Raw genomic sequence first — 27,452 nt, 5'->3', positions numbered from 1 at the left:
TTTGGTATCACAGAATCCCTGTTTTTGGCCAAACCCTGACTTTCTATGTTCTCTTTATACACAGATACATTTATTTTGTACACACACATAATCTTGTGTATGGTGTCAAATGGCAGAGGGTGGCTAAGAATCCACCTCTAAGATGTGAGATTCAGGAATGTGTCTAACTGGGAGGATTGAGGCAAAGATTCTGATGGAAGTTTCAGCGAAAGATGGCAGGTTTGACTAGGTCTGTGTTAACAGTATGATAGTGTCGGCAGAATGAAGGAGCTTTTCCTCTGATTTAAATATACCTGTTTTAATTTAAAGGGAGTATGTGTCTAAGGGAATTTACTTAATGAGGTGTTAAGTACGAGCACTATTTTTAGAATTGGTGGATGCAGCCAAAATTAAACCAGACATTCTAATGGAGGCAGCTGAGAGAGGAAGAACGTTTTAACTGGGCCTGGGAGGAAACTTTAGGTATTTCCACAGGAGTACAAAGAAAGCACAACTCAGGCCTAAGGGACCTTATAGGATAGAGTAAGGAGCGGGGACTGCTATTTTGGCTCAGGATGAAGAACCAAACTGAAATGTGCTGAGAATGTTTGGGACACATCTGGCCCTCTGGGAACTGTGGGAATCAGGTTAGAGGGCAGGGGTGGATCTACTATCAGAGAAGAGGAGGATGAGCTGGACAGTGAATTTCTATTTAAATAACAGGTAGGCACTTGAGGGTCAGAGGGAACCGTCTGCTTCATCTGGAGGTTCAGGGAGCCGAGGACAGACAGACTGACTTTAATCATGTCAGAAGTGGGAATGGAAAATGTGACTGAATATCAACACCTGAGTGAAGCTTGCAAATAGGATTTTTTAAAAATTAATTAATTTTATTTTTGACTGTGTTGGGTCTTCGCTGCCACGCACAGGCTTTCTCTACTTGCGGCAAGCGGGGGCTACTCTTCCTTGCGGTATGTGGGTTTCTCTTGTTGCGGAGCACGGGCTCTAGGCACGCAGGCTTCAGTAGTTGTGGCATACGGGCTCAGTAGTTGTGGCTCACGGGCTCTAGAGCACAGGCTCAGTAGTTGTGGTGCATGGGCTTAGTTGCTCCATGGCATGTGGGATCTTCCCAGACCAGGGCTCGAACGTGTCCCCTGCATTGGCAGGCAGATTCTTAACCACTGCGCCACCAGGGAAGCCTTGCAAATAGGATTCATTTGTAGAATTAAATGTCTGAGGAACCCTTTCAGATGGATATGGTATAATAAGGTTCTATGAGTAGAGTGATTAGAGTCTGTGTTTTAATTTTCACTTTTAAAGAAAAATGTGTATGTGTGTTTTCATTGACCTAGAGCAAATGGAACTGTGAGATGTTTTTGAATTTATATAGCATATTTCATACTATTACATCTTATTACAGTACATGTTTTTTACTCTTGAACCATGTTTAGGTTCAGGGACACATGTCCCCACATTCCCAAAGCTATTCTCATGTTTTTAATGTAACAAAAAAAGTGAATGAGGATTATTTCAAAATTAACTTATATATAATATGCTTTACTGAGTAGCTTTCACCACATCTCCCAATTAGTGGTATTAGTTTATACATTGTGAAAATGTGTTTATAAACTAAAAATATTTAGTATGCAGTTGACATTATGTTTGTGCAAGTAATTCAGGCAAATCTAGATCACCCTTCTACCCAGACCCTAGTACCTGTTGTCACTAGTGCAAACAAGGCGAATGTAACCCAGACTGCTGGCTGCCTACCAAAACTCATTTCCTCTTCTGGGTACACGGCTGGACTACATTTCCCAGTACTCCTTGCAGTCAGGCATGGCTATTTGAGCTCTAGCCAATGAGATGTGACTGAAAGTGACATATGCCACTCTAATGCCTGGCCACAAAGCATTTCACGCACGTCTCACATATTCTTGTCCCATTTATGCTCACTTGAATAGAGATGATCCTCAAGGAGACCCTAGATGCAACATGCTGAAAATGGGTCTTGAACAACTTCATGGGTAAGGGACCACCACAACAACCTGTTAATTCACACAATCAAGACACAAACTTCTATTGTTTTTGAACCATTATACATTTTGAGGTCTGTTATTGAAGCAGATACCTTAGCCAAACAAATCCAAATTTCATCTTGGAAAGCTGTATAGCGTAGTTTTTTTTTCCCTCATTACTCATAGTAGTAATGAAATTGACACAGATTGAAACTGATTACTTAAAATTTTGAAAATCTGAAGTCATTTTACAATTTTGGAATATAGACATTTCATAATTAGGCACCCCTTAAGCCCTCAGGCCCTAAGCCCCAAGGCATCCCTTGTACATAATTAATTAGCTTCTCTATGAATCCCAAATGGTAACAGCTGGGTCTCATCCTTGGGAGAATTGAGAAAAATATCTCTCAAATCATTTTCCATAGGGCTTAATTTCTTCAGAACTGCAGATGAGAAAGAATGGAAGCATTACAAAAACGTGAAAATGTGCATGCTTATATGTGCATTGATGTATAATATTCACATATACATTTATGTGAGTCTTTCTCTATATATGTATGTATTGATTTACTATACATAGGTCTATATTCTTCCAGGGTTTTATAGCCTTGAATACTCGTATGAACTGTGTGCACTTCAGTTGTCTAATATTGAAACTTTTACTTCTGTTTGGCTGCTTATGAAGATTCTACACTCCTGGGAACTTTTCTAATATTAAGTATGAATTATAAATTAGGTGCTCAAGAACGCTTTAGTATACATAGCACAACTCCCATGAAAACTGCTGGATCTTGGAACCTACTCTGTGCCATAGGTATCATGAGCATGTGGATCTGTCTTTTGCATTAGTTATTGAATGAATGAATAAATGATTATATTGTATTTAGGGCAATGATTCACAAAACATTTGGAATTACATTGTGACTTGATTTCCCAATATTCCCACTCCACCCTGGAAGAAGAGAAGGATGAGATTGTATAACAAATGGTTAAGAGGAGTAATTGGTATTAGACTAGAAGGTAGTTCTCAGTGCTGCCTGTATATTGGAATCACCTGTACTGCTCTCTAAAAATATGACACCTGGACCCCAACTCTGAGATTCTGATTTAAGTAGCATCAGGGTTTTCTTAAAGTTTTCCTAGAGATTCTAATGTGTAGCCAAATGTGAGAACCACTCCAACTAGAACAATGTTTTCTCTTCTTGTTTGGTAATCTTGTTTAAAAATATAGATTCTCAGGTCCAATTTAGGACATTCTCAATCTGTGCCTTTTAGGAAGGAGTTTTTGATTTTCTTTTTTAAATGAGGGCCCCCAGGTGATTCTTATAACTGGGAAATAATACTTAGGCTCTAAGCTCTGCTGGAGAGGGGCTACGGGTCTGTCATCCTCAGCTGTGCCCCAGGCATAGCATAGACTCTGGCTCATATCAACCATTCAAATATTTTATATTAATTAATTAATTCACTTAATTTTAAAGTGGAAATAAGTGAAAAAAATTGACAAAGTTAAAAATGCCACTTGTGACTGGTTTTATGCTAGAGATTTACAAAAGTAGAGTTGTGAAGAATTTCATGAGTTTCAAGGGTTCTCTTTTAAGACTTACTATAAATATTGCAATGTAATCAATTAATTGGCCTGCATGCAAGTACTCAGAATTCTTTGCAAGATGGTATTTGCCAGTGAATGTTAAATTCCTTCTGTATAATCACTTATTAGAAAAGTCACAAGCGAAAGGAATAGCTGAGAGTGAACTCTATAATCTATGTGAATCAAGGAATACAATTGTACCTAATAGTTAGGTAACAGAAAAACAATTAATAATTTGTTAATTTGTACTTGATTGCTGTTTTTTAAAAAAAATGCAGGGTTTTTATATTTTGTATTCAACTGAAAGGCAAACACATACATCAACTTAAAAGAATTATTAAAAATTTTAATCAATTTTTTCTTTAATACCTTCTGAAATCTTCACTAACTTAGTTAAATCCACCTTCAAAATTAAAATTATTTTAGCCTTTACTAGCATTGTCATTTAAAATTATCTGTCATTTGTCATCAGCAAGTTGGCTGTTTTTAAATTATCACTAATTATTTTCCTTTATAGTCACTCGAATAAGCTGACACTCAAAAACAGCCCTCAGATCTAGACCTAGCCTAGACCCCCAATTAATTAGTTGTGTTATATAAAAATAAATATCTGTATGGATGAGAATACTGTGGAGTGTTTTTCCATCCACATTCTTGACCTATAAAGGAACAAGTGAGGGATTAATCACAATAACAACTGGCATTTCTATAGTGCTTCACACTATACAGGATGCTTTCGTATATGTCTCTCTTGGGAGTGCCATGGCCACTCTGTTGGAAACATCACTGTTTCATTGATTACAGTGTTGTTATATTATTTACTTAAATACAGAAAAGACCATTTATTTGATGTTTGCAGTGATGTTTGGTTTCAACATCAAAAAATTTGGAAAATGGACTTTACCAAGAAAACAAAGATAGCTGCTAGTATTAAGTAAAAAACATTAAAATGTTTAGCTGTAAACCATGTTTTGTAAGCTCCAATGCCACAAAATGAGCATATAAATTAGACCAGGTATAAACTGGTAAGTTGGTAGGTGGTGGGGTCTATGAAAAATTGAGAAGTACCTTCCTGCCTAAAGCTACACATTTAAAAATATTTAAACATTATGGGCCAAAGAAGACATATCCATATGCCTCATATGCAACTTCTGCTCCATACTAGCAGAACATGGGGTATAGAAGAAGAAATAAAGCAGAAACACAGAAGCACAAGGAGATGGTATGAGAAATGGTTTGGGTCACAGGAATTGCGCCTATAGGACCGAAGTACAAAGAGCAAGGTTGATCAATGAGGCCGATGCTCATCCAATATCACCCAGCCTCCTCCTATCTCTCTGTACTGACTTTGTTTTGCTGTTGTGGTTGTGTCAGCATAATATAGCTGTAAGCATGTGACTGTGGGCTTAATATCTTTAGTCAGTTTCCTTACAGTAAAATGGACATAATAATAACTGTATTATAGGATTGCTGTGAAATTAAATGAGAGCATACATAACAAGGGCTTAGCAGAGGTCTTTCACATTGTAAGCACTGAATAAATTCTCACCATCATCATTGGAAAGAACCACTTCCTTAAGCATTCCTTGATTTATATGGTAAGAAACTTATAAGGGAAAAGGCAAAGTGTTTTCCTTTCACTCAAATAAATTAACAACCACAAAACCAAAGATAGAAGTGTCCCCTCTCTGTGGGCTGATCTGTAAGCTCAATTTCTTTCTTTTAGAACTATAAAAGGTATTGGGCAAGTTCGTCAGACTCTATCTACAAGGAGTCATACTTGTACCAACTAGGCCATTGCTTTCTGAAATGACATTCATCGAAATGCCTCAAGAATTTGGTTCAGTTAAAAATGCATTGACTGAACACCTCTGTGTAAGACACTATGTTTAGTTTTGGAAATCTGAGATGAAGAGCGCAGGATTGCTGTTCCTGAGGCCCTGACCTGCCCAGAAAAGTTGGGGAGAGAAACATGGAAACAGGTCGTTTCAATACAAATGTAATGCCTGAGTTCCTCACTCTATGACATACATCTTTTCCTCTACCTCTTTCTACGGGAGGGACTTTGAAAGCATTGTGCAAATACAAGGATTAGTATGCTATGAAAAGACTGAGGAAAGATACATGCCTATCCTTCAAAGTCTAGTTTTAGCTCTACATCCTCCAGGAAGCTTTCCATTCTACTTTGATCTTTAATTTACTCAAAATTCTTTGAAAATTGCTGATTAATCATTTTGGTCCTTAATCATTTTCCACCTTAAATGGCAATTAATTTGCTTCCTGGGCATATGTTTTATGTCCCTAACCAGACTGTAGTAATAAACCCTGAGGAGAAGGACTTAGACTCTTTTGGGCAGTACACATGCTACATTTGCATTAAACTGAAAAACTGAATGTTTTATTGCTACCAGATTAAAGAGCAGTAGAAAATAGTCCACAAATAATAAATGCAAGAATTTGGTACTCTATTATATTGAAGGCACCCATGAAATAGTGTTTCATAAGACTTGAAGACTTTTTGGCACAATTTAAGTATTTAGGTTAGATTAGAGACAGAAAAAATGGTAAATATAAACTTATATCTGTTATATAATACATGTTCTCTTTTCACTTTTAATCAACAACATTTATATTTTTGGTCCTGCTTTATAACCTGGTGGCAACAACTTACACTTACTCACAGGGCAACAGAACACACTTTCAGTTGCCCCACAAGTGAAGCGTTGCAGCAAGAGAAAACTCAGTGAGCACATTTGTTTCAATGACACATGCAAAGATGGTTGGGAAAATGAAACAATACTCTTAAAACTCACAAATCACCAGTTGAAATTATGCTAATTTATCACCTAAATCTGTTTCCTGAACATTGTTACTGAAACTCAAAGAAAAAATATGTTTATTAACATAAATATTTTTAAAAGAGAGGTAAAGAAAATAACAGGGAAGAAATAACTTTTTTTTGAAAACTAGTAAACAACTATAAATAGATTGAGTCCTATATATGTTTACTTCCAATATCTAAGATTCAACCACTCTTCATATCTAATTTATTTTATCTCTCCTATCTGTCTCTTCCTTTCATTTCCTCTGCCATTAGTGAACTTCTGCTTTTCATTACTTATCTAGATCACTGCAACAACTGCTTCACTACTTTCCCTTCAAGTTGATCTATTATAAAGACGCTGAATTAATCTTTCCATACTACAGTCCCAAATTTGTGACTCCTTGCTCTAATATCCTCAGTGCCTCCTTCTTGCTTACAGAACAAGGTCTAAACTACCTTACTCTAGCATTCACTAATTTCTGTGCTCTTGTTTCAGTTTATTTTTCTTTCCCAAGAGTCCTCTTCACACATTAAATACACTACCTACATTTATACATTTCATCTACTGAAGTGAAACTATTCAGTGCTCCTATACATGCCTTTAACTTTCTAATCTCTTTTCTTTTTTTCATGTCTTCCCTAAGCCTAGGATATTCTTCCAAATTCTAACCATCCTTTATGGTCAAGCCCGAAGGTCACCTATTCCATAAAGTTGTTCTAAATTTCTCAGAAGTAATTAATATTCTGCTTTCTGAAATTTTATAGAAAATATTTCACTATTTCCTTAAGAGAACTTGTTATTTTTATACCTAGAGCATATTTAGGTATTTTTCTCCTCTACTAGAGTAGGAAAGCTCCTTGAGAATGGAGTCTATGGAAGTTTTACTTGGCTCTACTGTGCCAAGTATAAAGGCTTTGAACATAGCAGATACCGAAATAGCTACTGAACAAATAACTGGAGTAATTAATGAATATTGAGCAGTTTTAGAACTGTGGGCTTTGTATAAAGGATCATATATGGGATCTACTTGACTTACTGGCAACCATGAAATGAAAGTTATTGATTTTGAATAATCCGGCTTGTTTCATAAACTAGTGGTTTATCAGATTGGTGGTTTTCCAGATATTCTCATTAGCACCTTTGAGATTCCAGAGAGATGGCTCAAGGATCTCCCTCTTTGGCAGTGGGAAATGGTAAATGAACAGAATTTTGCACCATATACTCTGCCTTCTACTAAAGCTGCTCCTTTTGTGTATCAGCCTTTTTCTAAGACTTCTCTTAGAGAAAGTGTTCACTATTTTAAAAAAAAAGAAAACCTTGGGGTTCCACCACCAAAACATTCTAGTTCTATATTCGTTTCAAGTCTCCATTCCACATGAAAACATCTTCACATGATAACTAGGTAAATGAGCTGCTGTGTTTTGGCTGAGTTTATAATTATAAGAAAAAAATAACAAAATGTTAGCACAAAAGTAGCATTTCAGATAATTTTATAACAGGTCCTACTATAATACCTGACTTTGTATGAGACACGACATTCTATAATGGTCATTGATCTCAATCCTTGATCTGACTTTACTGGCCTGAGAACTAGCTAGCTGGTGAATCTTACAGATGTCATAGTCTTTCTGCATATTTTTCACAGATTTGAAAGGCCCCTGAGAGGCAATTATACAGCTTTCTATTTCTGTAAAAGACAATGACAAACCTTTCTATCCCTGAGGCTTATGGTAGCCTGTCCCCTTACCCACAGAGTAGAAAACTGTGTTCTGCAATAAATCTAAAATGTATCTTCACTGAAATCTGTCTTACACTCCTAGTAAGTTACACAATTCCAAGTTCATTATTTAGAGGGAAAAAAATACCTGTTTAAGTCACGGTGTATAATTGGCTGTGTCAAGTTGTGAAGGTACTCCATACCTTTGGCAACATCTACTGCAATAATTAATTTAGACTGCAAGTCAAGAATCCTAGAATTTAAAAATAGATTTAATGAGGATGAAATGGTCAAAGCCAATACCATACCTTTCTAAAAGGAATCAGTAGTGTGTGTGATTTGTTATTCTGTATAATTTCAGCCGTTTTTGCTTGATTGAACATTAAGCTAAAAATTCAACAAATTTGGAAAAATAGCTTTTCTACATCTGATAATGCTTAATTATAGATCAATTCAGATACCAACCCCTCTTATTTAAACAGTCAACTTGATTTTATAATCTTTGTAATTTTATATTTAATTTCTTTGTAATAACATAAAAATGGAATCTAATCACTGAGTAAAAACCATATTCTAATTATCATATGCATAGATCTAGGAAGTGAATTCAAATTAGACTTGTGCAAGACTATTCTTTCTTAAAACTTTAAAAAATAAATACTGTGACCCCTGGTAATTATTTTATTCTGATCTTAGACATATCTGCTTTACTGGTATGTCAAGTTTAGCCTAATTATTATAAGCTTCAGTTACCAATTTAAATTCCTTGAATTTGTTATCTTAAACTGAATTCCTGTTAAGAAAGCACAGAAATCTTTCTAGTCATTAAAACACAATTATTGGACATAAATTATTAGCCATCTTTAAAAATGTCACATTTCCTAGCACTCAGAGATATCAGAAGGTAAAACCTCACCTAAGCAGAAAGCATATGAGGTGTTGCAACTGTAATTCCAATGACATGTAAAATGATAAGTCAGAGACCATACCTCTTCTGTTCATGAAGCAGGGAGAATAGAGAACCCCCTGATATGTACTGAGTGACGATGGCAAACTGGCTGGGATCATTCAAGCAAGCACCCACAAACTGAATGACACAGGGATGATTGAGCCGGCAGAGAATGGACACCTCTCGGCAAAACATATCCACATCTGACTTGGAGCAGTAGGTGTTGGCTCGATAACTGGAAATGACAGCAACAGGAAGTCTTCAGTCAACAGATGAATCAAAACAAGGGGCTAGCCATGCATATACTTCTCAGAGTTTACTGCTCTACTTGGATGCTAAATTTTCTCATTTGCTTGCTTACCGCTTTATAGCCACTATTTTATTTCTGCATCGTCCTTTATACACTTTCCCAAAAGAACCTAAAATTGTTTAAGAGAAACAAGTAAACACATATTATTAAACTGAGCTCATTAAACTAAAACAGACTAGTATTTTCTTAGGTTACCTGAGCCGATAATCTCATGGAACTCAATTTCTGAGAGCTGAAGATGGAAATGTGAAGGCAATCCAGCCCTTAGAAGGAGAACATCTGCCTTCTCTGCAAACAGGAATTATTATTTTATTTTTTAAGATAAAAAGCACACATGTGGATGCTTACACACACATGCACATGTATACTTAACCAAAAACATCATACCCTAGTAACATTTAATTTTCCGACTGTAATTGACTACTTGGAGATACTAAAACCTTATTACAAATGATCCCTATTCCCCTACATTAAAAGCCCGTTAGTTCTCTGTCTCTGTTACCCGACCTTTGTTATCGGAGCTAAGGGTTTATTCCTGATTTGGTCAACAACTAGCTTGTCTGTATGATGTGGCAACTCTGGGGTACAGTCCATATCACATCATGATATAAAGAGTCTTATCTGGTCAATCCCAGCAACCTGTCACAAAAAGCTTAGTCAAATATCCATAAACTAAACCTTCAAGAGATGCCAATTAGGAAATAAGCATATGAATTATTCAGAGGAAACATTCAAAACCAAAAATAACTTTTTAAAACTTCAAATTCTAAATAAATATAAATTTACAGTTGAATATTTTTTACTTTCCTGATTCAATGGTATTAATTTCTGTGTATAGCATACATTCAGAAAAGTTCCCAAAGTATTACTTATTTGGGATCTTTTGAAAAATAATTTATTTTTCAATTTTTTTCCCTATGACAAACCTTTTCCCAATTCTCCTTAAAGATATTTATATTTCATTAAAAATACAAATGTCTATGTGAATTTGATCTTCTTTTAATATTCATATGGAATTTTCACCATTATACCTTCATGAACTAAGAGGACATATGCAAAATAACACAGCAGATGAGGTTAATTATGGAAAGAACGGTCTGTTAATAATATTATTTATGCTTGCAAAATAGTCATTTGTAATATATAAAACAAAATAAAAAGTTATCATATTTGAGGCAATAGTTATTGTTAGTAATAAAATATAACAACTGTCCCATATTAAAATACCTTTTGTCATGCTTTTAATCTTCCCCAAAGGGGATGGAACAGACACATAGGAGCCATCTAGAAATCAAATTATAGAGTTAAAGGTAGCAAATTTTTTTTTCCGTAAAAGCTAAACACTATGAAAAGCAGCACGTGACAAAAGAAATTTGCTAAGAACACCAAGTGAGACTATAACTTAAGTCTAAGTTTTTCTCTAGATACTGAAACTGTACAGCAAATGTTTATTTAGAGGGTACATAAAATGATTAAAAATAAAAATCCAAGGTCTAGCAGACTCCAGTGGATTTAATTTGTGTCTGCATATGAGTATTCTGTTCTGTCTTAATAGATTACTGAAATGGAAAATGACTGCTCTCAGCTTACCCAGGCCTTCCCAGTCATGCACCAGCCTCATAAACATCCAGTCCAGGGAATGTAAAACTTGGAGGAACTGCAGACTGGTGAGTCAGAAAGTAGCCTAAGTGGGGGCTTCTTTATTTTCAGCCTCACCCAGACGTAAATCTTCTTAAAATAAAGCTGATCTGACATGCCTTCATCCCTAACCCCAGAATGTTGGTAATAGAAACACAGGTTTACCTTTAGGCACAATATTGCACTAACAATGAAAATTTAATAAGAAAGGGGGTACCTCCTCCAGGCTGAGAATATTCATTACAGGGCAATTCATCCTGAGGTCTCTTATAATGTTTCAGGAGTGTGACAATTGCATCATGTCCTTTATGAAAAGACAAAGAAAGACAAGAAGGACAAAGGGTCTTAATTCTTGTTTGATTTATTCAGCTCACCACCTAATCGAAAAATAACCAAGGTAGCTTGAAACAAGATTAATCTTAAGAGGTAATACATTGCAATAGGAATTTAGTGCTTTCATTCATTCATTCAAACTCTACTATCATTTTGTAATGTATAACAGTATCGAATCACTAAGTTGTACACCTGAAACTAATATAATATTGTAAGTCAAGTACACTTCAATTAACAAAAAAAAGACTGATATATGTGATGTGCTATTTTAGGCACTATGTTGGGTATGGGGGATGCAATGAACAAGGCAACTATGGTCCTACCCTCAGGAAGTTTAGTGTAATTGAACAAATAATAAAAATGATGAGAATTTCTAAATGAGTACATACCAAGTGCTATGGGAGTATATAATAAGAGCACGGTTAAAAGGGTGAAAAGCACATTTGGTAACCAGGAAGGAGAGATGTATTTGCTGTGATTGAGCATTACATTTGGCTGGCAACTGCAGTATAACAGGGCATTAAGGTAATCTGCATAGGTTTTTGTGGCAGGAGACAGCTGGCTGCCTACCAATATTTGTAGTTCCCATTCACAGAGTGATTTTGTCACTGGGAATGGCTGCCCACCCAGGGACAACAACTCCGTATCCCCCTTGCAGCCAATTGTGGCCTTGCGACAAATTCCCATCAAGTAAATATGAGCAAAAGTGAAATCACTTCCAGGCCTGGACTGTAAGAAGTAAGTGAGTCTTCTCTCCTCTCCCTATCTGCTGGCTGGATGCAGAGGGCTCTGAGGCCATACGGGAGGGGAGAAAGCCATCCACTGACCAGAAATGCCCACCCTGGACTGTTACATGACTGAGAAATAAATTTTTATTACATAACACCATCAAAATTGGGGAGTTTGTTAATTGTACTAGGGACTTATAATTGTGAAAATGCTAAATAAAATATAAAAATAAAAATGCTCCTCTGAGTAGAAACAATTTTCAATAGAACTACACTTTGATACTATCTTATGCTTTAACTGTGAAAATAATCTACTGTAGCTAATTTATACAAGAAGAAAACAAAATCAACCTCAAAGACCCTGCCAAGAAACTTGTAAAATGCAACAGAACTCACTGTAAAAAGGGCAAAATTTAGAAACTGAAAAAGTATAAGTGCTTATCCACTATGAAGGGTTCAGAGTTAACACTGGTTTGAATACACCTAGCTAATGTATAGAGTATATGCTGTGAGTTGTGCCTGCTTATTAAATCCTCCCTTCAGAAAAGAATTAAAATTAATAGAGCATGCAGGATCATGAGATGAAATGATTAAGATGTTTATCAGCACTAAAAGCTTTTTCAAATGTAACATTCCAAGTCCAGATTCCTCAAGAAAAAAAAAAAAAAGAATTGTGACTATGATTGTTAAAACTTGTAGCAAAACTTAAATCTACGGAGTTAACAGCTAGTGTCCGTTTTCTTATCATCCATAGCTTTCTATTCATGACTGGCAGATCTATGATTTTCTCAAATCATAGACACAGGTTATGATGAAATAATGGGGAACCAATCCCATCAATACTCTTTCTTTGGACTCTCATGTGCTCACAATCAGGGAGACCTCAAAACATGAAAGACATAAGCCAACAGGTAAATTTCTAAAGGAAGAGCCTACTAGTCAGAAGGAAAAGAGAATGAAAAGAGCCCCAAATGAGAGAAAGCATGACATGTTCAGAAAATGAAAGATGGCCAGTGTGGCTGGAGCATCGCAAGCAAGGATGAGTGGTACCAGGCTTGGCTGGAGAAGTCGGTGAGTGCACATCATGTGGGGTAGTGCGTCTCACATGTTATCATATGAGAATCACCTGGAGTGCATGTTAAACTACAGATTCCTGAGCCCTACTCTCAGAGATCCTGATTAAAAAGGCCTGTAGTGGGACCTGAGAGTTGCTTTTCTCACAAAGTCCCAGATGATGTTGATCAGCAGTCCACACCTTGGTATTATTGATGTGGAGCTTTATAGCTTTATAGGTTAGGATAAGGAGTTTGTGTTTTAATGCAGATGAGATGGGGGACTACTAGAGGATTTTAATTAATTGAAGGACATGGTTTGTCTTTACTTTTCAAACATATCCTTGTTTACAGATTACAACTGATGATGCATCTTCGTAAGGCTGTTGTAAAGACTAAGTGAGATTATATATGTAATATGCCTAACAGTTCTAACACATAAATATGCCTTTTGGATATTTTCACTGCTTTCTTACTTCACTATTTTGCCTCAAGAATTGTAAATGAACTTGGAAACTTGTTTTCGGAACTTCAGATAAATTTTCTAAATACCAATATATTCAATTTTTGTTGCTGCCATTGTTAATTACCACAAATCTAGTGGCCTAAACAATTCAACTTTGTTATCTTATAGTCCTGGAGGTCAGAGTCCGACACGGTTCTCACTGGGCTAAAATCAAGGTGTTGGCAGGGCTGCATTCCTCCTAGAGGAACATCAGTTTCCTTGCCTTTTCCAGCTTCTAGAGGCCACCAACATTTCTTGGCTTGCGGCCCCCTTTCTATATCTTCAAAGCCATCAACAGCTGGCCTGACTCCTTCTCACATCGTATCACTCCGGCTTCTGTTTCTGCTTCCATATTTAAGGACCCCTGTCATTACATTGGGCCCACCTGGAAAATCCAGGATATTTTCTCTCTCAAAGTCAGCTAGTCATCAGCCTTCATTCCATCTGCAATCCTAATTCCCTTTGCTATTTGCCATGTAAGGCAGCATACTCACAGGTTCCAGGGAATAGGACCTGGACATCTTTGGGGGCCATTGCTCTGCCTACCACCTTTAGTTGTGATGAAAATCAAATCTCAGTGTGCTTTGTTTGCATGTTGGTGCAGTTTTTCTTTCTTCCCCATTGCTAATGGCCATTTGAGCCTAAGGATAAATTAGCACCACCACCAAGAATTTCCTCTGGAATTAAAACACCCCTTCATCTGTCCCCTTGTTAGATTCTTAGGTTCTAAGGTTTTATCTGCTCCTATCCACACTGTCTGATCCTACTTTAACAGGACCTGTGGTGCTTTTGGAGTTTTTATTTTACTTAATTTGATCTTTAAGTGTTTGGGACCAGGAAAAACAAATCAAAAACAAGCTTTTTTTTTTTCTTATTTCTGTTTTTCCTAGGACAGGCTCCTTTGGGGAAAGAAAACAACCCAAATCACAAGCATTTACCCAAGTACAACAAAGCTTAATTCACAGATCCCACCTCCTCACCTGTCTCAGCCCCTCTGCTGGACTGACTGTGGCTGACAGCCGAGAGGGCCTCCTGCTTTCCCTAGTGAAGCAGAAAGCCACATCTTGAATCCTGAAGGCCTGTGTGAGTCAGTGATCACACCCTTGATGTTACCTTTCATCTCAACAGCCCTCTTGGCTCCACTTGCTCTGAGCAGTTTTAATTTCCTGCCAGCGCAGTGGTACAATTTGCTGGCATTTTCTTTAGGATGCTTTTCATCAAGAGCCTAATGAGTGCCTGAGTTCTGGCTGATGATAAGCATGAGGCTGCCAGGGAAATGCCAAGAGGCCCCGTTGGCTCTGGAAGGCATCTCCGCCTGATTTCCCACCTCCCGCTAACTGCGGGCTGAAGCACACATGTATGGGAAATTCTCCTCTGCTCTCACTGCACTGACAAACTACAAGTGTATGCAAAGAAACCTGAAAACCACTAGGACCCAGCTCCCTGATACTTGGCTATGAGGGGTTAAGCAGAAAAATGCCTTGATGGAACTCACTAAATGGACTTGTAAGCCAAACTCCTGATAATGGATATACCCAGATAACCAAGGCACACTAATGGAACATGTCCAGAGATAATCGAAGTCCCACTAATTAAATAAAATGTTTTCCCATATCTAAGAATGTACTATCTACTTCCAAGTATTTTACCCAAATAGGAGGTTGCTATGATATTAGCCTAATGCAGTTAGAATAATGATTTGTACTTTCAGAGTATTATTCATTAGTGCTCCCAAGGGTTTTGGCAAATGGGACTCTCCTGCTGGCTTGAAGTGCCTTTCATTTCCTGCTCCCTACTCTTCCAGTCTCGTCTATATTCTCGAAATGCCATGCTTCCCCTTTCATTTGTCTTTTTCTTATGTTCCTTTACTCCTTACATTTGGAGTGATTTTCCCCACCCCACCCCCCAAACTTTCTGAATAGCTCTTTATTTTAAAACCTAGGTTGTTCTTTAAGGCTACAAGTCCATCCAAAGGGCTGTTACATGGAGAATTTAGTATCTACATCACGGGCATGTATACAACAGAGGATTCCTAATTATTCAAGAAGAAAAAGTACAAATTTTATTATTTCCCTATAAGGTTGTCTCTCAGTCTCCACCATTTCATCTTAGAAACAATGAATGCTGTTCATCGCTATGAGAAATTATTTTAAGAACATAGAAGAAAGCTTGCTACGAAAATCATTTTAAGAACTAAATCTGAAGATTAATGGTGAATGACACCAGTACTAAGACCTTTGTGACTCTGACACCCTGTGGGTCTGAGATTAAGTAGAAAACATGGAGATTTGATCTTAATTACGGAAGCCAAGAAATTCTTATTGATCTCGTATGTACCACATGCCTAGGTCACCAAAGGAGCAGTCTGGGCCATTTTTTTTTTTTTTTTTTTTTTTTTTTTTTGCAGTACGCGGGCCTCTCACTGTTGTGGCCTCTCCCGTTGCAGAGCACAGGCTCCGGACGTGCAGGCTCAGCGGCCATGGCTCACGGGCCCAGCCGCTCCGCGGCATGTGGGATCTTCCCGGACCGGGGCACGAACCTGTGTCCCCTGCATCGGCAGGCGGACTCTCAACCACTGTGCCACCAGGGAAGCCCTGGGCCATTCTTTACATGTGCCTCAAAAAATAAAACTCTCACAGCAATGATATTGATGAGACTTTGCTCAATATTTTACTATCCCCCTTTCCCATCATGTTAAAAATGCACTTTCCAGAAACATTGAAAAGTGAGATCAGAGGATGGCCTCTGATGTTTGCACTTCTATGGCTCATTTTCCTCCTGACAGTACAGGTCCCATTCACTGACAATTAAATCAGAGGCAACAAATATTCCAGACTTGCTACATCTTCTCATGACTTAAATCTGAAAGATATTTTACTTTGATATCACAAGAAAGAGAACACACTCCCTGCTTCCTCCATGATTCTTATCCCTTAATCACCAGGCCCAGACAAGAATGTCACCAGTCCTCCTTCATCTTGAGATAAGAATCCACAAGGATGAATGCTTTCGCCAAAAGGACATTATATACAAACCAAGCCATTTAACATTCCTCTTTTCTCTTTTTCTCCCTTCCTATTTTGCCTTTATTTTCCCTTCCCTTTCCTTCCACAAATATTTATTGAGTGTCCATGAGAGACCAGCTCAAACAACATCTTCCCAGGGAAGCCCTCTGTGACTTTTCCATTTTAGTGTCCTTGAACTTTTTACTTACCATCTTTGTACTTTTTACTTTACTTTTTACTTACTTTTTATTTTATTCATAGCTCTTATTATTATCTGATAGTTTCCATTTGTTATCTTGCTCATGACCTGTGTTTTCTGTTAGAAATGCAAACTTTTTAAGCGCAGGGGGATATTGTCTGTTTCACTCACTGTTTTACCTCAGTTCCTAGTATACTGTCTAGAACATATTAAGTTTATAACACTCTTTTTGAATGAATGAATGAATGGTACAAAGTACGAGAGTGTAATGTTGAAACAGAAATGCTCTTTACTGTTGTAATGAATGTTGTGTAGTAGAAAAGAAAAAATATATATAAATGTTCACTTAAAATTGTATTTGGCCAAGCTTTAGGAAGGAAAGGTAGAGGATGCTGTGAATGTGCATAACGATGCTGTTTTACAATAGGCTGGAGGGGTCAGGGAAGGGTTCCTTGAGGAACTGTCCTTTAAGCTGAACTTGAAAGAGAAGCATGAATTGATTAAGCAAAAAAGGAAAATAAAAGAATTCTAGTCAGAGTAAAACATTTTGCAGTTCCAATGAATAGAAAGAGGAGCTGTATTTAGAATATTCTTTAAAATCTTCTGCCTATTAATTTGAGTATTAGGATTGTTCAGTTAATAAAAAACCTATGATATTTCAAAAATCCCTACAGAGAAAACAGAATAGCGGTAATTAGTATTCTTGAAAAGATCAACTGTATTATGACTGATCAGATGCCATTTAGTGAGACATGGAATAGAATGTTATGACTGAAATATCTGCTCCTTTTCTATTTCACTTCAACAAATGTGTATTGAGCAGCTATTAGGAATCAGCCATTGAACTACGTTTTTGGAAGATCAAGATTAACAGCCCAAATGTTTGTTCTCAAAAAGTTTAGGGGGAGAGTGTTTCAACATGAGATAGAAATGTGCGTATGGCACAATAAAACATCAAGAAAGGATGGGTGTATTAGGCTGGAATGTCAGGGGAGACTTTCTGGAAGAGAGGATCCATAAACTGAGCCTTGAAGGTTAAATACAATTAAGAAATTTAAGAAGTGAAGTCAGGTAGGCAGGGTGGGAGGGTGTAGAGAAAGAGAGGACTGCTTGAGAAAAGACTTGGAAGCATGGAATAACATGATATGCATAGAGGAGCAAGTAGTTTTGCATAACTACCATGTAAACAGATGCTGGCTTAACAGGGTTGTTGTGTAGATTTGATGGGATAATGTGATGTAGAATGTGCTTGGCATAGAGTGAAACCCTAGTGAATGGTAGGGATCTAGTGAATGTGATGACGATTGCAGCATGTGGGGTCACTCATGTGCCAGGAGGGACTGGATATGAGGTTTGAGAGGTAAGAAGGGCACAGGTATGCCACGATAATAAACTGAGACTTTTTTTTCCTAAGGTGATAGTGTGTCAGTGAGGGATTTTAAGCTGGGAATGATATGGTCCTATTTACAGCTTGGATACATCTTTCAGACTACAGTTAGAAAATGGAATCAAAAGATGCTGAAGACAAAAAACAAGTAGTTATGAGACTATTAAAGTGGATCAGGAGAAGGAGGATAAGGTTATGGATTAAAACAGTGACAATAAAAAAAAAAAGGATGGATTCAAAATGTAAGTATGAAGTAAAATAAAAAGACTTTTTGATTGAATGGATATGGGGGAATGGAGGTTGAGAGAGAAAAAGTAGTCAAGCATCAGTCCAGATTTTTGACTCAGGTGCTAAGTGAATGGCAATGCCGTTAAATGACATAATGAATAAGGGATATGGTAGAAGAACCTGACTGATGAGGACAAAAAAGATATTAAGTTCAACTTTGGACTTGTTGAGTTTTAATTGCTCCTCAGGTATCCAAGTAAAGGGATGCAGCACGTCAGATGGTGTGATGTTTTGAAAACGTGGCCACAGAATCTTTGATACTTCTCCATGACTGAGGAGGAAAACCCTGCTGTAGTAACGAGACTTGCAAATTTGTACTAAAATTTTAAAATATTATGTTATATATTTGCACGCAACTATACATATTAGAACAATGATTTTAAATTGCTTAATATTTTGATTAGTGATTTTCAAAACCTCTTTGATCTTGCTGTAGTCCTTAAATTTTAAGTTTTAAATGAATGGTATTACTTAAGTCATAAACAAGAAATATATATACAACCAAATAACACAAGCTTTTATATATTCTGGGTTTGTCTAGTGGTGTTTGGCAGGGATAAAATGCTTCATTAGGAGGTTTAAAGAAAATGACCATTATCCTAATATGTCAATGTCATATTTCTTACTGGACACTAAAGCATGTTGTAAATGAGGAAAGACTGTAAGATTTGGAAGCTTTGGGGAGCATGATTGTATCTCTGCTATCCACTTAATAACAACAGATACCACTATTTTTATTGAGAATCTGTGATCCAGACATTTACATCTTATCCCTAACCCTCAGCAGAATTCTTAAAGTGGTTATTAATTTACTCATTTTAAATTTGAAGATTAAGGCTCAGTTAAATAACTTGCCCAAGGTCATTAAGTAATAAGTATGGGATTTGGACTTAGATCTATCTGATTCTGAGTGAGGTGGTAAGCAGTTGAACTGTGCAATGAGACAGACCTCTGTTTGGTATCAGCTCTCCACCTAAGAGCTGTGTGGTTCGAGCTAGTGTGACAACACCTCCAAGTCTCAAACATTTTATCTGTAATACAAAGGTAATACCAATTTAAAGGGTTATTTTGATAATTAAATTATATACATATTATGTATGCATATGTAATAAGTGATTAATCAATGTAAGTTCTCTTCTGCTGTTTGTATTAATGTTTGTAGCTTCTTACACAGTTATTATGTCTCAAAATTTTTTGTGTTATCCCCCATAAGAGTAAAAGTTCTTCCTATTCTAATGAGAGTTGGTATTATTTTATTTATTTATTTTTTAAAAGATAGAGTTAACTAAACATGTAGAAAGGTAACCAGTAGACACAAAATTGCACATAGATTTTAAAATGCCATCTAAATCTTTTGTTTATTCCTTCCTCTATCCCAACCCAATCCACCCTAGCACACTAAACTATGTTCATTAAACTAAGTAAACTCCAAAGAAGTAAGAATTCAATATAGAAGAAGCTTGGGAGTTTATAATCCATGGATGAAGAGTTATCAAAATATTTAATGACGCCACTTCTTCTTCCTTCTACTCCTCCCTCACCCTTATCTCTTAGTTATTTTTTACTGGCTGAAAGCTGTAGAAACTCACAACTGTAAGACTTCATTACTTTTAGAGAATACACTATGGTACATTTACTATAAATAATTCACACCACACTACACTTGTCAAAAGGAATGAACAAAGTATATATCATGGTACAGGAACCTTGATTTTTATTGTTTTTGCTCACTTACTCACTAATTCTCCAACTGCAGATCCCTGTCACTGTGAATTAGAGTAGTTCTGCTGTATACAAATATTGTATTCTGGGTAATTAGATATTGGGATAGGAGCCTCTGTAAATTACTTTAACTGGTGTCAGTACTGAAGCAAATAAGTTTTAGTTCTGTTTCTAGTTTGGGTTATTTTCTGACCCTAAACAGCCTGACATAAAGGAGTGCTTTTCTTTGTCAAAGGCAGCCTTTTCAAATCTAACTGCCAGACACACTATTGAGCTATGTGCTCAATTCTAATTGGCTGAGATCTTTTCAATTCAGCAGTTTCATCTTTAATGCAATGGATGTAAGATTATGTGTAGGTCTTTTCAATGGGTTTTCCCTACTGGTGATTAGGGCAGAGGATTTGAACATAAGCAGGCTGCTGGCTATTTCTTCTGGCTAATTTAAATTGATTCATAGAAGTCCTTTGTACCCAAGGGAAAGAGCAGAACAAATCCAAGTGAGTGAGACAGCTATGGCTACTCTCAGATGGAATGGTAGAAAAGAAGAGGGAGGACAGACTGGGGAAAGGAAACATTCTAAGTATTATAAAATTGGAGCTCTGAGCAATCTGGCAGTGAAATATTGAAACTTAAACCAGTAGGCTTCTGGTTACTGGTTAGAACCAAGGTCACCAGGAAAATTATTTCTAAGATTGATTTTGATATCTTTAGGTTAAAAGGGCTATGTAAATGGAAAATATTTTTCATACCTGATCCCACAGGGAGCCATAGTGAGTAAACTCTTTTCTAAAAATATTCCAAAAGATAGTAGGTAATTCTTTTCAGAACTCCAACGCACCTCTGAATGTGCTATAACAGAATAGCAGAGAGGGTCAGCTAAAATTTTTGTCTGGGACAGATGAAAAATTTGCCTTCTAACCATTCAGAGATGAGTGCTGTTGAGAAAGCCTCCTAGTTCTAGCTTAAGAGGGTAGACTAAGATGAGCTATTCAAACTGGGCACATTCAAAAGTATTCCTTTTTAAATAGACAGACCCTGGTTATGAAGTCTCTTCTGAGTTTTCTAAGGACTGGATAGGGTACAGGGCAAGCCATGATGGGGCCACTTTTACATCATCTCTATTCCACAAAGAAAGAACTCCAAGTGAAGTTTTAGTGCTTTTTCAACTCCATCTCCAAGTTGCTCAAGAAAATCCTTGGTACGCCATATCAATTAATTTGGTGACTCCCTCTCTGAAGGAGAAAGCAAAGCCAAAGAAAACAGGGACAGTGCACTGCTGACAGTATTTTAACAAGGCCATTTCAATCTTCCCTGAACACATGAAAACAATGCAACGTTTCTCTAGCAAGAGAAAATAGCAACAAATTTATTTTGTTGGTTTAACTTGCTCTGCCCTAGAACATATGCAAAACATCCATCTGTCTCCTGAGTAGTAACATTCAATTTGTTAAAATTCATAGTAATAATGAAATGCAACACTGATGCCTGGCACATTAGTTGAACAAATAAGGTGACAAGTATGGCATATATTGCAGAGACCAGTGGGTAAGTCCTCTAAGCTAAAGGATTTTTATTGTTGTCCTTTGGTAGGACATCTTAGGAGCTTACATAATGATTCACTGTTTTATAAAGTGTGGAATTCCACAAAAAAATAAAAGTAAAGCCAGTTTTCAACCATTACTCTCAATCAAGTAAAAACAAACAAAGCCAAACCCTGTGAAGAGATAAGCTGCAGCAGCTCCTTCTGAGCTGTCTTCCGGAAGACTAATGACTTGTAAACAGTCTTTCTCTGAAACTCAAATTTATTGAGAGACACTGTCTGAGAATCACTGGAATAAATGCAAAATAACTAGAACTTAGTAAGGCCTCTCGAGGCTTCAGAATATGTAAGATTTTCCAACTGATATGCAAATATATAATTACCTGGACTTTCTTTTACACAAAGTAGAAGGCAGTTATACCTAACAGAAATGTATATAGTTATTCATCAAAAGACATGTACATGACATGTACACGTACAACAATAGTGTTCCTAATAGTCCCCAATTGAAAATTATCCAAATGTCCTGAAAAAGCAGAATGAATGAATTGTGATATAATTAAAAGCATAATACCATACAAGAATGAACAGTCTAGAGCTACCTGCAACAATATGTATGAATCTCACAAACTGTTGGTCAAAAGAGGCCAGACATAAAGATGTATATAGCATAGTGTTTCACTTATACTAAGTACAGAAAGAGGTAAAGCTAGTCTATGCCTCGAAAAGGCAGTGGTACCCTCTTCGGAGAGTGAGTGGAAGACAATGTAAGTAGGGCTTCTGGGTGCTGACCATGTTCAGTTTCTTCATCTGGAAGCTGAGTGAGTTCAGTTTGTGAAAATTCATTGAGCTATAACGTGCAAGTACGCATGTCCGCACGCACGTGTGTGTTTATACAATACTCAAGTAAAAAGTAAAAAACATAACAGGCCTATATCTTAACTCATTCCTTGCTATTCTATGTCTGTTCACTTGTCTCTAGTAAAGTAACTCCTATATCATTTCCTTATAGCAGTCTTCAGACCTATATGCTTTTCTTTCTCCTTGTCTATATGCTTACAATAGCTCTCTATTTCTATCCATCAAACTTCATCTCTCTGTTCATTAATGGACTTCCATGTCCTATTTCAGGCAGAAAACCTTTTAGATCATCTTGGTAGCCTAAGAAATCTTCCAGTTTAGTAATTGCTGTTTTTAAGTACGGTTTTCTAAGATTCTAACATTTAAACAGATAAGAATACTTCTTTACATACTTTAAACATCCTAATAAGACAATGCAGGCATCAAAGTCTGATATATTTTACAGTATTTAGTTGTAACTCTGATTTCAGTACTGTTCCATGTCACCTGAAAATTTACACTCTGTTGGAGTTTATGCGTTTATGTAGAGCTCTCTTAAGAGGTATAGTATATTGTAATAACAATGACAAAGATGCTATTTGACCTTCTAATTGTGTCTAGTTTCCTCTCCTTTAAAATGAAAAATTCACTATTAATAATCTTTATTTCTGGACTACTCCTATTACCACTGTTATTATTACTGAAATGCCAATTATTAGGTATTTATTTTGTGCCAGCCACATTTATAAGCAATTTGCACATATTATCTAATTTAATCTTTACAATCTTATGAAGTTGTTATTGTCCTCATTTTTCAGATGAAAAACTAAAGCTTAGCAAGAATAAATAACCTGCCCAAGATCAAGCAACATGGTTTGATTTAAAACCAGGTGTTCTGTCCAAGCTTTCACCTCTTTGAGCTCAAATAAGTTTATACTTAAGCACTAAACATTGGTTGCCTTACTTTTTCTAGTGCAGGCATTGTTAGCAGAGTTAGATGTGACAAATACTCCCTTTCTTTCTTTGCATTAATTTCATTTTTAATAATTTGAATCCACATCAAAATTCTCCTATATAAGAGGTAAAGACTAGTTCTGCATCTACTCTAAGAAAGTAGCTATCATTACCTATCACAATTTTGTTTCTCCAGTATCTAGAAATGTGATATCTCCTTCTCCCTTCAAAATGCCAATACCAAGAATGTCTTCAGCTCATCTGCAGCCCAGGAGTTGCTTTCCCTATTGTACTCTTTGATCCCAGTCTCCAACGATTCAAATACAATCTCCAGAGGAAATGGGAGTATACAAGTCATGCAAGCAAAAGAGTTATTGAGGCACTGGCATAATCTGTGCACAGAGTTCAATGTTATCACTATAAAGATGCAATGGTGAAAAATATACCTTTTTCATAAGCCCACATTAAACACGTCTGCTCATCTTTTTCACCACTAGACCTGCTTGGATCACAAGCTACCAGATTCATATCAGCTCCATTATCCAGTAAGAACTGAACCAGGTGAATGTGACCATGGTAGCAAGCAGAGTGCAATCCTATAATAGAATAAGAATGAAAGTGTGAAAGGAGAAAAGGGGAAAACTGAAACCCAATTTTCAAAAGACAGCCACTACCACATAATAGGATTGTTGCCAGAGATATACAGCAAGGGTTGATTTCTTTGACAAAGAATTAATTCTGTCTTTGAGCAAACAAGACATAGTTTAGGAAAAGAAGTACCTAGTTGATCTATATAGACTACCTTTTGCTTAGCACAATTTCTAGTATTTCTCTATCCACTGTAATTACCAGAATAAATGTTAGCAACTTTGTACAAATCAAAGAACAAAGACCCCAAACAAGGGTTTTTTTTCAGCAGCAAGCCAAGGGCAAGGCAGTGGGATCAGTCTGTTCCTGGTGCACATCATAATGGGTGCATTGACTGTAGATACTTTAGCACAATAATGAAACTGAGCAAAGTCAGCCTGCTTTTTACTATCACCATGCACCATCAATTTAAATGATGTCATTGATAAAATATTCCCCCTCATTGGGGTTGACCACTCCCACACCCCTCCCCTCCCCCATCACTTTTCTTGAGCATTCACATGCATCAGAAACTGGTGATGTTCTCACCACAGTCTTACCTGTGTGCCCATCCCTTCCTTGGTGGTTGATGCTTATGACATTCTGATCAAGAAGAAATTTAACCAGGTCAATGCTCTTGCCATAGGTACAAGCACTGCAAAAATATAACACAGGGAAAATAGAAGGCTGAATGTATGTACTCCAAATTAATATGTTGAAGCCCTAACTCCCATAACCTTATAATGTGACTATAATTTAAAGAGGTATAATTTACAGAGGTAATTAAGTGGAAATGGAATAATTAGGATGGACCCTCTCCAAATATGACTGGTGTCCTTATAAGAAGGGAATATTAGTATACAGATGACATGAACAGAGGGACAACCATGTAAAGACACAAAAAGAAGGTGGCTATCTGCAATACAAAGAGAAAGGCCTCGGAAGAAACCAAACCTGACACCTTGATCTTGGACTTCCAGCCTCTAGAATTGTGAGAAAATAAATTTCTGGTGCTCAAGCCACCCAGTCTGTAGTATTTAGTTATGGTAGCCCTAAAAAATTAAAACAGTCCTGATTCACCCAGGCTATTCTAGATGCTGATGTTTATATAAGTGCCAAAAAGACAGATGAGAGAAGGAGGGAAAGAGAGAGGAGAAGGAGGTGATAAGAAAAAAAAAGCACATAAAGCAATAAAATCCTAAGATTCTCAAATATGGGCCTTCAAGAAAGGAGCTGTGGGTTTCCCTGGTGGTGCAGTGGTTGAGAGTTCGCCTGCCAATGCAGGGGACACGGGTTCATTCCTAGGCCTGTGAGCCATGGCCACTGAGCCTGCGCGTCTGGAGCCTGTGCTCCGCAACGGGAAAGGCCACAACAGTGAGAGGCCCGCGTACCGCAAAAAAAAAAAAAAAAAAAAAAAAAGAAAGGAGCTGTATAAAATTTCTAGCATTTTCTTATTAAATATTTCCTATGATATTAATTCTTTTCTAGGCATTCTGCAGGGCAACTGAATGGAATGGGGGAACACAGGAAGGTTCTGAGAGATTTAGGTGACAAGTTAGACTTGTGATTGCACCTGAAGTGGGAAGAGGGGCAGTCTTGTGAGATCTGATGCTAATTCCAGGTAGGCAGTGCCAAAGTGAAATGAATTTTAGGACACCCACTTGGTGTCTGTAGAGAACTGGAGAATTGTTTGGCGTAGAAAAATCTCACACAAAACTGGTATCATGTGTTTCAGAAGTGAGGTATTGAGTGTTGAGGTAGAGTACAGAGAAACAGTGTTTTTTCCTTCCAGATTTGTTCTAGAAGTGGTAGTTCACTGGGTCTTACTCTTTCCTCTCCCTGGGATGACTTTGCCTAAATCCTTTTTCTCTCATGGGATATTATTATTTTCTTTAAATAAATGCCATTATTTATCTAGTTGAACTAATGCTTCCTCTATGAAGTCTTCTCATGTACCAAAGGCTGAGTTCATTACTATCTCCTCTGCTTCCTTGTAATTTCAGTTTTATGGCACTTATCATATTGTGTTATGGTAATGAATACACCTCTGTGTCTTTTGATACCTTACAATAGAGTTCCCTTAAGGAGGGAAGGAACTGTGTCATGTTAATGTTCCTACCAGCAACAACACAAGGCAGGTCCTTAACAAACCTTTCTTGCATAATTAAGTGAATAAAAAACAACCATCTCAGTGTAATAGATCATATCACCATTAATTATTTGTATTATAAATAGGACCATTAACACTATACTTTTTTTTTTTTTTTTTTTTTTTTGCGGTACGCCAGCCTCTCACTGTTGTGGCCTCTCCCGTTGCGGAGCACAGGCTCTGGACGTGCAGGCTCAGTGGTCATGGCTCACGAAACCAGCCGCTCCACGGCATGTGGGATCTTCCCGTACCGGAGCACGAACCCGTGTCCCCTGCATCGGCAGGCGGACTCTCAACCACTGCGCCACCAGGGAAGCCCAACACTATACTTTCAATGTTCCGTTGTCTGAATTACCTCATTATTTCTGTTCAAAGCAACTATTTATAGGAAATGACGAATTCAGAACATATATATATATATATATGTGTGTGTGTGTATACGTGTGTATACAAATGTGTATACATACAGACATATGAAAACAATAACAGGAATGTACTAAGTGCTGACTATGTGTAAAGCACTGTGATTTGTACATAGAAAAATTCGTAACTGTAGTCAGTTCCTTATGTAAAAGGAGAATTTCTTTTATAAATATGTACTTAAAATGAATAGAATGAAAATATTAATATGTTATTCCTAGCAGCCACAGGTTTGCACAAAATAAAACAATTGGGTACATACTTTTAACTCACTTCACTAATCTTGTCATATAGACAATCTTCTGAAGGTGACAATAACCCTCTGATCATAGTTGGTTTCAATTTATGTGCACAAAGTAGCAAAATGATTTGAAAATTAGCCTGTGGTGTCAGCCTCCACAAGAATGACCTAATGGGTAGAGGACACTAGTAACCCATACATATCAGTTCTGCCAACTGTCCCCTTCAGGGACAAATTCCACTGGTACACTTTGAAGGCATGATCTGAAGAGTTCTTGCATCTGTTCTGTTACAGAGTGTGTAGAAAACAGACAAAATATTTTGGTACTAGAACATGAAGATATATAAAAACACAGGATTTGGAATTAGTCAGGCATTTAGTACATGTTTTTCTAGCCATAAGAATCTTTGGCAAGTTACTTAGTTTTCTTGAGCCTCAATT

At 37.0% G+C, this 27,452-nt stretch overlaps 1 protein-coding gene across 1 annotated transcript in view; it reads right to left on the bottom strand.

Moving 5' to 3' along the window:
* Positions 1-27,452, bottom strand: part of TNNI3K (TNNI3 interacting kinase) — a 290,825-nt gene that overhangs the window by 169,919 nt on the left and 93,454 nt on the right. Inside the window, exons 10-17 of the mRNA XM_032602669.1 lie at positions 24,762-24,856; positions 24,021-24,170; positions 11,239-11,325; positions 10,611-10,667; positions 9,579-9,671; positions 9,435-9,492; positions 9,114-9,308; positions 8,273-8,377 (exon numbers count right to left, since the gene is read on the bottom strand). Coding sequence (XP_032458560.1) covers positions 8,273-8,377; positions 9,114-9,308; positions 9,435-9,492; positions 9,579-9,671; positions 10,611-10,667; positions 11,239-11,325; positions 24,021-24,170; positions 24,762-24,856 — 840 coding nt within the window. The remainder of the gene's footprint in view (positions 1-8,272; positions 8,378-9,113; positions 9,309-9,434; positions 9,493-9,578; positions 9,672-10,610; positions 10,668-11,238; positions 11,326-24,020; positions 24,171-24,761; positions 24,857-27,452) is intronic.

This window comes from Phocoena sinus, chromosome 1 (genome assembly GCF_008692025.1).
Source record: "Phocoena sinus isolate mPhoSin1 chromosome 1, mPhoSin1.pri, whole genome shotgun sequence".
Taxonomy (NCBI): Eukaryota; Metazoa; Chordata; class Mammalia; order Artiodactyla; family Phocoenidae; genus Phocoena; species Phocoena sinus.
The sequence above is the reverse complement of the archived record's forward strand: the minus strand, read 5'-3'. Positions and strand labels throughout refer to the sequence as shown.